We start from the raw sequence: 12,083 nt of genomic DNA on the forward strand, positions 1-12,083 counted from the left end.
GCCCTGCTGGTGCCTCTCACTCCCCCAAAGTTCCCTCAGTAGTGCTGGTGCCCCTCACTGCCCCCACAACAGCCCCCCATGCTACTCATGCCTCTTGCTCTCCACCCACAGCCCACAGAGGGGGCCCTCAGCTGTCAGGGTAGCTGCAGCAGAAGCAGCATGGAGCCGGCTCCCCCACCACTGCTGCCTGCTGGGATGGGGGCAGGGCTAGCTCCTGGCTCCCCATCAGCCCTGCCTGTGCCTCCAACCATGAACTGCAATCCCCCAGCCCTGCCAGAGGGGCTCCCAGCCCCTTGCAAACCCCACTTACCTCAGGCTCCAGGAAAAGAGTGAGGCTGAGCTGAGCGGAGCAGAGCCATGGCTGAAGGAAAGCCTCAGGCCCTGCCCTTCCCCTCCCCCTTCCCCTCTGGGCTGGGTTTCCTGTTTGCAAACAGGTTTTGTGGGCTGGGGCTCAGCCAGCCTGCAGAGCTTTTTACAAAAGCAAGTAATCTGTGGGTTTCTCTGCTAAAAGAATAAATCTGCATTTTCTATAATGAAAGGGAGAAATCCGTGGTTTCCTCTGTTTTTCGCTGGGGAACGGAAAACCCAGGTCCCTGCTTATCAGTACTTGGATCAACCTAGTGGCCAGCCAAGTTGATCATGTGTAGGAGCTGGGCTCCTGCTAGTCCAGCTTGTCAGATGAACTGATGTTTCAGGATGACATGCAGAACAAGACCCAAAATTGATATGTCTCGCCCCATCTTTTATAGCTTTGTCAATTCACGCAGTCCTTTGGGTTTTTGCTGTGTTATGGCTGTGTTCTTCCTTGCAGGTTGATTGCCATTGTTCTTTCAGTGTTCTGGGGCAGATTCTTTTTGTTTTGGTCTTTTATCTGTCTGCATTCTTCAGCCAGTCACCAGCTGATGCTTTACTTTTCCACAGAGTAAAGTAAAACATTTACTCTATGTTCCAGGAGAATGGTTCCCCCATCTGTCCTGGCAATCTGCTGATTGGTGGGATAGATGAGGGGTCATTCTCCTGGGGCTCTGGGAGGGCTCCAGCCTTTTACCTGCTTTCTGCATGAATGGAACATCTGTACATGGCCACTGTTGGATCCTCCTTTGAGGATCCATACCATTTCATTCAATAAGGGAAGCTTTATCAACACTTATATGTTCACTAAGGGCCAGATCCTAATTGATCTCTAGGATGGCTCCAATAAGGCATTGCAGCATGTAAATTTCAAGCATCTCATCCTGTCCTGGTTATTGAAATTGAGAAGTTAGGTACCTAGGCTTCCTTTGTAGTGAAGGGCAATCTGGCAGTAGTGGTGGTTGTCTCTTTGTTGGCCAGGAAGTCAGAAACCCAGTTTCTAAGCTCTCCTCTGTCTGAAGTGACTCAAGGCACTTTTGCCACTTCTGAGGAATGCACCCTAACCAGAAGGCTGTGGGAAGAGGTACCTGCTCATCTCATCTGCTGAAGCTGGCTTAATGGGCAGGAAAGACTCAGAGAGCCAGTGAGTCTGTATACAGAAGAACCGAGAGGGAACATGACTTCCTAACCTAGTAGTTGAGGCATTCATTTGTGTAGGAAGGAGTCTAGGAGGGGACTCAAGTCCACATATTCCAGTTCCCAGGAGAGCCTCCACCTCTTCTGTGAAAACACAAATGCAAAACAATAAAAAATTATCCTTCCAAATAAATGTTTTGCCAATCTTGCATGTGCTTGGGAATCTGTATTTCTTAGCTCAGATTTCTGATATACTTAATTTAATATAATTTAAGTTTTGAATGACAAAAAGTAGAACAGCTAAATTATTTTTTAAAATTGTGATGGAATATTTTTGCTGTAATGTGGCAACCATTTTTGGAAAGAACTTGCTGTTCTTAAACCAGATCAGAGAGCAATTTAAAAATTTGAGTGTCTGAGATCTGGGATACAATTTGTGTGGCTTTTTTTCCCCTTTAACCAGTCCTAATAAATAGCGATGGGCTCTCTGCAAAAATATTGCTGCCAAGCATATAAATGTTGGGTGGTTATCCTGACTTCTGTAATTTCTGAAAGTCTTGTGGTTGGATATTTTTTGCAAGATCTTCAGCTTTAGTTTGGATAAAACCAGGAATACTTCAAAAACAGTCTTAAACAGTTTTCAACATCCTGGACTGGGCTTGAAAATGAAGCCACATATAAAAATAATGGTTCCTTATTTCAATGTATGCTTCCAGCTGTTTGTAAGAACATTATTGGCTTTTATTAAATACATTCTTACCTTGCAACAGGCTTTGTCTCCCAAACCTGACAGATATTATAGGCATAGTCTGGAATATGCTTGGGTAGGTTCATATAAAACATGATATGAGTAAAATATATATTCAGAAATTCCAATAAATGTCTTGTCCTATGCATTAGATATACAGAACTCAGTCTTACAGTCCTTATGCATTAAAGACAATGAGAGTCTTGGGTATTGAAAAACTGGCCATTACAGTTGTCTATATTATACAGTAAGGACGGTAAAGCAGGGCACGAGCTCCAGATGGTGCCTAATGGTGGACTTCAGAATAAATCTAACAGGGCAGACCACCCTCCAGTTCACAGATTCTCCCCTCTGCCATTTACCTTCCCTGCATCAGGTCTGGCAGTAGGGAGGGCGGAACAGGAGTGGTGTGTAGTGCAGGAGAAGCAGGTCACTTCCTGCCTCTCTCTCTCTTCTTTTGCTGCTTAAAATCAGTGTTTAAATGGCCACTTGACATACATGGAAGCAAAAAAAAAGAGCTAACATGTCCCATAGCAGCAAACCTCCCACTACCACTCCTGCCTCCTGCACTTTATGCCACCGCTGCTGATCTTCTCTCCCTGGTACTAGAGCCAGAACTAGAACCCAGGGAGCAGAGCTGGCCATGACACCTCTAAAATTATGACAACTAGATCTTGTTTTTATAAACTAGTTAGAACTAGATATTGCTTACATCATAATGATATATCAAACAACTTGAATTCTGTTTTGTTGGAGGAAAAATTATCTGCTAGCCAAATTCTGTTTAGTAATAAATTTAGATTTGCCCTAAATACAAGCTTTTAAGGAATACAGTTGTGGTTGATGTTATCATGAGGTATCCAGGTCACTGTTTGCTAGTCTGAAAAATGCTGTCATGGAAATGTTCTTTGATACAGAAAAATAGGTGATTACTTTTTCTGTCCTGGGTTTGCAAGAGCACATTAAAGATGAATTGAACTTTTATAAGCCAGAGTACCTTAAGAATTATAAAGCCAGTGAACTGTAATTGGGTTTGACAAGTAGGTTTATTTTACAATTAATAATGAGATTAGTTTGGAAACATTAGAAGTTTGCTGAACTAAAAGAATATTAATGATTGTCTCTGATGTGACCAAATTAAATATGTAATGGCTGTTAAGGGGACATGTAAACCTGGAAGAGAGGAAATATTAGAGCACAGAAGTAAAGAAAAATGCTTGATGTCCAATATATTCAATTTCCCATGGACTCTAATCCTTAGAAGGTTTTCTAAATCTTTCATCCTTGTCTTTTCCTTATCCCCAACCCTATATAGACCCATACTGGAGAAAAAGAGAAAATCTGCCCTTACTGTGGTCAGAAGTTTGCAAGCAACGGAACACTGAGAGTTCATATTCGGAGTCATACAGGTATAGTATTATGTGGAAATTGAAGAAAAACTTCTCCAAGCTATATAAATATTCTACAAATACATCTTACTTTACAAGGGGAGGTGTTTAGGTTATATCTACAACAGGCTGGCACTGCGTCCCAGCTTGGCATGCCCAGCTGGGCCAGCTATTGACATGGTCTGCCCTTGCACAGATGCCACACACCCCAAATCTGGAAACAGGACATTGAAGATCATTTGGGGTCGACTCTTAGTGGCTTCCCACAAGCTCGCTTGAGATCAAGATCTTGAAAGTGGCCACAGGTTGACACAACGTGTGCTAAATTTAGTTAAGAGTAAGTGAATAGAAGAAAAAGATCAGTCAGACTATTCTGGTTTGAAATCTTGATTTATTGAACACATAAGCAAAACCAGTCTTTAAGCAAGGATTTAAAAGCAACACTTCACTTTTACACAAGTCCTAACAATCAATACAGATATTCTTATATAAGCCTTCCAGTAGATACAGTAGGTTCAGCTGGCCAGACGTTCCTCACACCACCAGGGCTCAAGTACCTGTTGCTGCTTGTCTTGTGTATTGTTATCTCCCCCAGCTTTAAGTCCTTTTACAGTTGTTATATAGTGGTCCTGTGTAAACTTAGTTGTTCCATGAAGTTTCCTGGCTTAGTGTTGACAGCTGCAGTTACGATTTCTTTTTACCATTTGCCCTGTCAGCCTTTTCTGCTCATGTGCTTTCTTTATATGTAATCAAATGACTTTTAGCTGTTCAGTTTGCAGCAGTTGTGCTTGGCAATATGTGTGTGTGTGCATGTGTACAAATCTCACTAATTGTGAGTAAATTTGCTACTTACAAATGCAAGTAGCAAATTTACTCACTAGTAGTTACTGTGCAGTAGTGCTCATGTAGATGCCTGACCAGGAGCAAATCTGTTCCTGGTCAGTGAGCCACCAGGGGGCAGGAGATTGCTCTGTGCCCTGGCAGCTGCCTGCTACCAGGGCAGGGAGACATATTTCGCCACTGTCCCAACAGCAGGGAGCTCCAAGCCCTCTGCTCTAAGATAACAATCAGGGAGCGCATGCTGGGAGATCCTTATCTCCCAGTCCCTGCTTCACTAATGATCATGGAACAGGAGGTTGGAAGATCCTTATCTCCCAGTGCCAGTTCTGCAACAGCAGGGCCAGTGCTGGGAGATGAGGATCTCCCAGCATCAGCCCCACAACAGTGAGGCTGGTGCTGGGAAATAAGGATGTTCCAGTGCCGGCCCTGTGATTGTGGAGCTGGCACTGGGAGCTTCCTGCTGGTGGAGGTTGGGGATCCTGTTCCCTGCCCAGGTCCATGATCATGGAGCTGGGAGCAGAGCAAGCTCCCCAGCCTATTCCCCACCCAGCTCCATGCTCATGGAGCTAGGAAGGGAATGGACTCTCCAGCCCCTACCCTGCAATTACAGAGAAGGAGCTGGGAACTATCCTGGTTGGGCAGTCAAGGCATGGGGCTCAGAAAGAGCTCTAGGGTTGGGGCAGGTCCCAACCCACTGCCTCGTCTGCTGGTCAGGCAGCTAGTAGTAAGCCCCCAGCTGGACAGGGAATCCCCACCCAGCCAGGACCTTGTGGCTAGCTGTCTCACTGGTGGATGGGGCAGGAGGCTTGGACCTTCCCCTCTGCTGCAACTCTTTCCAAGTCCCCTGCTCCAGTCAGGGAGCTAGTTCCCTGCTTCTGGGATGGGGAGAAGCAATGTCCCAACCCTGGCCAGGAGATGGCTGTCTCTTGGCCCCCTGCTCCCTGCCAGCCCCTGGGCTAATACTCAGAGAGAGCCTCGAGCTCTCCCTGGTGGTGCTGGTGCCAGGGGCCCACTGCAGGGCCACAGGAAGCGGAAGCAATCTGCTGCTTGGAATGTATGTGTAGTGTGTAATTGCCCGACCAGGAGTGTTTACTTTCAAGTAAACTGATCTCAGATCAAATGAATATGTACCCACTATGACTTATTTGCTTTTGCATTCAGTTAATTCTATCAAGATACAAAATGGCATTGCTTATGTTAAGTATTTTGCTAAAGCAGCTTTCAGGCATACAACCAAATTATTTTCACCACTGTATTTCTGGGTTTGGAGTATGTGTGCAGAGGTAAGTAGGCAGTATTCACTACCATTCTTCAAATTTAAGAACATATGTGATTTATATGTAATTATGTAAGACTATCCATTTGTCTATGAAAACATTTTTCTAACTATCCATCTGGGTCTTGGTGCCAGTATAATTTAGTCATTTCCTGCTGGCCTTTCTTGTTCCATACTATGAGACTTCAATGAAGCTATGACAATTTATAGTCACTAACTCAGTAACTTAAAGCAAGCATGATTTGGTTTTTAGCCATCTGAGCCATTGTCATGGCTCCATTGGTTAAGAATTGTATGCTATCAAAAAATGGGATTGATGAATTACCAATTGGGTAGAAATTGATACCAAAATGAAAATTTTGACTGCCCTGCCAGTAAAGTGGTCATTTTATTATTTTGATCATATCTTTGACGTGATAATTCTTACTGGCCAAATGGCAGACGCATTTCAGAATCTACCTAATGCTGTATATTAGGTCCAAGTGGAAGGATCCTCTTGGCTCCTATCTGTTGCATTAAGTGAATGGACATGAGTCACTATTTTGACCCCTGGAAATTCTTTTTTCACAGTCAGGAGAAAGGGATTGTCTGATAACACGTCTACTTTTCCACTAGAGGAAGAAGTTCCCTGTTCTACAGACTTTGTGATGGAAATAGGTTTTGGGTCCTGGGAGAGGGACTTGGAAATATTCAAGCCTTCAGAAACAGTTTGATTTGAGAGTTGGCAAAAGGTTAAATTGAAACCATATTTAAAGATCAAAATCTGCAAAACACTTAAGCAAGGAGCTCTGATATATGCACCCTTTCAAATTTCAGAGAAAAGGTAGTTGGTTTGAACCCATTGGGTCTGAACTTGTCCCTACCTATGGTTATAGTACCTGAGTTAGATCTGAAACCAGGTTCTAGTTTTGATGCAACTGACATTTCACACAAGGTATACAACATCTCATCAGTATAAAATTCAAGCCTAGATATCCAACCCTTGACCTCAGGTTCTAACTTTAACCAATATCCAGTTCAGATCCAGTCACTTGCTTGATAAACTCCAGTAGAACAAGGGTGGGTTGGCACATCAGGCACGGGTGCTGGGCACTGCATAAAGGCAGAAAAAAGAAACAGAAGGGAGGTGAGGGGCCACCTCAACCTCCTGTTCTCGCCTTCCCAGCACTATAAACCTTGTTGCAGCAGCTCTGGCCAACATCAGGGGAAAGTAGTGCAGCAGCAGCAACACAGGAGAGAGAGGGAGGGAGGAACATCCTGGGAAATATAACCTCTGTTGCTGAGAGGATGTCATCTTTTTGCTGCCAAAAATTGACTTTTTTTTTACTGCATGACACATGTCAGTGGCAAAAAAAAAGGAACAAAAAGAGGTGATGGCTCCCTCTAGGAGCAGAAAAGCTCCAGTAGCTGCCAGCACTGCACGTTGTCATCACCACTGCTGTCCCCGCTACCTGCCAGAGCTTCAGCCATTGCAGGGAAGGGGCAAAGTATATAGGGAAAGAGGTACAGGGGACTTACAAGGGCATGGTACTGGCCAGTTACACCTCTGATAAGCTCATCTCAAGTCAGAGTTTCTCTTGCAACATTTGTCTTTATTATGATGTCTTTATGTCCAAGTGTGTTCATATGTTGGATGGTTTATTTAAAAACAAACTGTTATTTCATAGATTTCATAGACATTAGGGCTGGAAGGGACCTTGCAAGATCATCGGGTCCAGCCCCTTGCCCAAGGGGCAGGAAGTCAGCTGGGATCAGATCACCCCAACAAGATAAGGATCCAAGTGTTCCTTAAAGGTATTCAGAGTAGGTGCTTGCACCATTTCTGGTGGGGAGTCTATTCCAGACTCTGGAGACCCAGACAGTAAAGAAATTTTTTCTTATGTCCTGTCTAAAACCGTCTTCCAGCAGTTTGGGACCACTAGACCTTGTCTTCCCTTGGCACGCCTTGGTGAACAGATGTTTTCCCAGTTCCTGATGCACACCCCTTATATACTTATAGGCTGCCACCAAGTCACCCCTGAACCTTTGTTTTTCCAGGCTGAAGAGTCCCATGCCTCTCAGTCTCTCAGCCTCTCATAAGGCCTGTTCTCTTGACCTCTAACATGTGTGTGGCTCTCCTTTGGACTCTTGAAAGCTTCTCCACATCCTTTCTAAAGTGCGGAACCCAGAATTGGATGCACTACTACAGCTGTTGCCTTACCAATGTTAAGTAAAGTGGGAGGATGACTTCTTGGATTTTGCATGAAATACATCAGTAGATGCAAGCCAGTTTTATTTGCTTTGCCAACTGCAGGATCTCATTGGTAGCTCATGTTCATTTTGTGGTCAGTCATGACTCCCACGTCTCTTTTGGTCATGGTGCCTAGTAAGCCTATAAGTATGATGTGGGTATTGTCTCCCAAGGTGAAGCACCTTGAATTTCCCTGTGTTGGATGTCATCAGGTTTTGATCTGCCCACTTGTGAGCCTGTCCAGGTCATCCTGAATTCCCAGCCTATTCTGTAGTGTGACCACACTTCACCATAATTTGGTGTCATCTGAGAACTTAGCCAGTCCACTTCTGACACCCAAATCCAGATCATTTATTTATCCAGCTTGCTATACATTTACACAGCACTTATATAAGCATGTTGGTCATACTGGTAGATTCCATTTACCACAGATGGGGAGTTCATTTTAAGGAGCTGCCAGGTAGCTGGAAAAAGTTGTTTTGGAATGCTTTGCTTCCAGCATAAATGGAGATAGATGTGAGTTTGACACATGAAGCTGCAGCTAACAAATCAAATTCCTATGACATTCTCTTAACTTTTGTATAAACAGATTTGGCTTGGAGGAAGATGACAAAATGTATATGTTTAATCATTTGGCTTTTTACTGTTTGACAAAAGTCTTAATCACTTATGTCTATCAAAGCTACCTGTTAAGATCAATTTCTTTATTTGTTTGATGTACCATTCCAAATGTATCTGGTGCAGGATAATGAGACCAACTGAAGAGATTAATTTAATTTGCATTTTAAGCTTTTAGTCTTTGCTAAATGAATTGTTTTTGAAAGTTAATACTCATAACTTCTATAACACAAAATTCTGCTGAGATTGCTTTCCCTTTTATTTAAATAAATAGTAGGCAGAAACACAAAATACACTCAAGTCAGAGCAGGGAAGATGGTGTAGTTGTTCTTTTCTCTTTTTTCTGGTCATGACTCCATTTCTTATGCTCTTGTCAAGCCCCTTCTGCCCAACCTCTCTCTTCTTGTCTTCCACGTGGTCTCTCTCACTCCTGTCCTCAGTGTCCATCCCTTCAACAATGACAGCTGCAAGGTGTGGTGGGGAGCAAATGATCTAGACATGTAAAGAGCCCAGTGTAAATTGATAAACCAAAATGTTTCATTTCAGGATGAAATGAAATGGTTTTAACTGAAAATGTCATTTTAAATTAATGTAGAAGGCAGGGTAGATTTGTATGAGCCTGGGCTCAGTTCATCACAATAATTTTACATTTTAATTTAATTTTCAGTTAATATCAACTGAAAAGATTTCATGTTAACCTTTAGAAACACTTCATTTTGAAAGTCTAAAATATTACCTTTCAGTTCAAAATGGTGAAGCTTCTTGTTTTGACATCAAATTGAATTATTTCTGAATTTTGAAATTCTGCAATGATTTTCAGCATTTCAACTTGTCTACCCATTTTGGGGTGGAAACAAATGTAGAAATATCAGATTTTCCTGAGAGAGAACTGTTCTACTTTTAGACCAGCTCTACTGATTAGAGTGCAAATGATCCATAGCTTGAAAGATATTGCTTTGGAGAAGTCTCTCTTGTACATAGTAATCCATACAAGAAAATGTAATGGTAACTCTTTTTAGCTGTTGTTTAATACATGGTGCTTATTCTTGAATATGTGCACACTTCCTCAATTAGTAATTTTTAGAATAAGGCTCTGTAAATGAGGCCTAGCAGAAACTGCACTGGTTTGGGGTGAGTGACAATGCCTGCGTGTGCATGTATGTAAGAACGCTGGATGTTTGCATCTGAGCTTGGCATATTGCTCTGTAATTCATCATCTGGGTTTCCAGCTTTGCAATGACAGAGACAGCACTCTGTAGGTCAGCTGAAACACTATAGCACATTCTCCCCCTGCTATATCCTGTTGGTTTATGGCTTCTGAGGGTCAGAAGGAGCTGGGGTTAATTCAGCAAAGGAATCCTCTGACTGTGACATAAATTCCATTGGTTGTTCATAAATTGTGAAAGAAATTCTATGAACTGCTTTTTGGGATTTTAAAGCTAAAGGCCAGAAGGTTAATTACTTGCCTGAAGTTTCAACCAACTTCCAGTGCTAACAGTTACCGGCTGTTGTTTCTTCTTTTTTAGCTCTTGCTTTACACGCAGATATTTAAATATAATCATGGCTCTCTTACACTTTTTAAAAAATTGTGTGCTTGATCTAATTGATTATGGTCATATAATTCCCATCTATCTTTGAGTTACAGTACAGGGAGTTGCATTGTACCAGTTTGATATGGGCAGTTTAATTTATAGCTACTGTTTTCCAATACATAGGAAAAAAGATCCTGCGAGTGTAAAATTATTCCCACTTTAGTATACTATATTTGGAAGCTGGTGAAGTACATGTAGTGATCTTCTGAAAACTATCTTGTAGATGACAATGGGTTAAGTATAGAGGGGTAGCTTTAATTCCTTGAGTCAAAGACTCAGTACAGATCAGTAAAAGCCTAAAATATTGTTGAAACATTTATGATTTTTTCCCTTCATTTTATATCCTTTTTTATTGAGCCCTAGCACATGGTGTAAGCTTCCTATGTATTAAGTGTGCTGATTTTTTTTAAAAGCTAGCTTTCTTTCTTGAAAAAAAAATTAAGATTCTATTGGGATCAAATTTGGTGTCTATGTATGAGTTTTATTAAAATAAAAGCTATAAAAACCTTAATTTCTACATTTTAATTGTAGATATATTAAGGTTGATTTGTCTAAACATTGAATCATTGCATTAGTCTGTGTTTTTGATGTTTTCAAATATGCTTTGTACAATCATATTTGAAGATTATATTTTTCCCTTTACAAGAATCTGGCTGGGTTTAAAAACTTATATTTTATTTTTAATTACACAAAAACTACTTGATAACTTTGTATGATGATAATTAAAAGCAAATTTGACTTGGCAGTTTAATAACAGTTAACATGACATATACAGACACAAAAGTACCTGGATGGAATGCCAATTAAAAAAAGAGTTAATACATGCAGAAATAAATAGTATTTACATTATAAAGTCGATATATATGTGTGTGTGTGTGTGTGTGCACACGTGCATACAGATAGATATACAGGTGCTTTACAGTATATTACATGTAAGAAAACTTATAAGATCCTAAACTACTTCAAGGTTTTCTCTGCAAATTTAATTTCCAACTATTCTTTACATTTAAGTTAATCAAAAAATAAAAGGGAAGTCTTTTCAATATTCTTCTATTATAGTCATAGTATGTGCAAACATTTAGTGATCAATACCTAATCCAGGAATAATGTGCAAATAGGTTCATTCTATTCAGTAACCAATAGATGATCCCTCTCTCTTATCTTTTGAGAGAGAGAAAGAAAGAAAAGCATAAGACCCAAAGCTATAGTCTCTGCATTCCTAAACCTTTCAGTTTATTCATCATTGTCCTATTTCTCTCCACGGCACAGCTAAATCTTTAAAAGTACCTGCAAAGTCTCATGTGGCTGTCAGTTTCTTGTTGTCTGCTACTAGTGGATGAAAAAGATACATTCTTATAAAGGATAGTTTTCTTGAATGCAACTGACATCTTTAGATCAAATGAGTTATACCACCTAATTGATTGATTAATGTACATAGAAAGAGTACCAGTGCTCAGTTCACTGAGGTCATAGATTTTAATACTTCTTTCATGGGGATAGAAAATCACTTCATTTAACTAGAAAAGTATCAAACTGTTCTTTAAAATAACATACTTTGTGGTTTCTGGTGACCAACATTATTAATTCATTTATAAGACTGGTAAAATTCTGTATCTGTTAAATCATTTTGCTACTTGGTTTATTGCAGTAACTCGGATAACTTTTTAATAAGCTGTCATAAATTTAGTTCTTAGTAGCCTTTAATTCTTTTAACAACAAACCAAACCCGTAACATATCACAGAAATTGTAATGACCCCAACCAGACAATAATTTATTTTAGAGGCTTATATGTTTACAGTTAAAAACAAGATTCTTAAATTTAGTTTTTTAAATGTAACTTCTTAAAATGATCTATATTTTTTAACTGAATTTAAACTAAAAGGAACCCTCTTAATATAATAC

The 12,083-nt window shown here is 40.7% G+C and overlaps 1 protein-coding gene across 3 annotated transcripts in view; it reads left to right on the plus strand.

Moving 5' to 3' along the window:
* Positions 1 to 12,083, plus strand: part of PRDM5 (PR/SET domain 5) — a 160,651-nt gene that overhangs the window by 105,986 nt on the left and 42,582 nt on the right. For all 3 annotated transcript variants that reach the window (XM_019534032.1, XM_019534033.1, XM_019534034.1), the window contains exon 13: positions 3,552 to 3,645. In XM_019534032.1, coding sequence (XP_019389577.1) covers positions 3,552 to 3,645 — 94 coding nt within the window. The remainder of the gene's footprint in view (positions 1 to 3,551; positions 3,646 to 12,083) is intronic.

Source organism: Crocodylus porosus, unplaced genomic scaffold, assembly GCF_001723895.1.
Source record: "Crocodylus porosus isolate Cpor-Errol unplaced genomic scaffold, CroPor_comp1, whole genome shotgun sequence".
Classification (NCBI taxonomy): Eukaryota; Metazoa; Chordata; order Crocodylia; family Crocodylidae; genus Crocodylus; species Crocodylus porosus.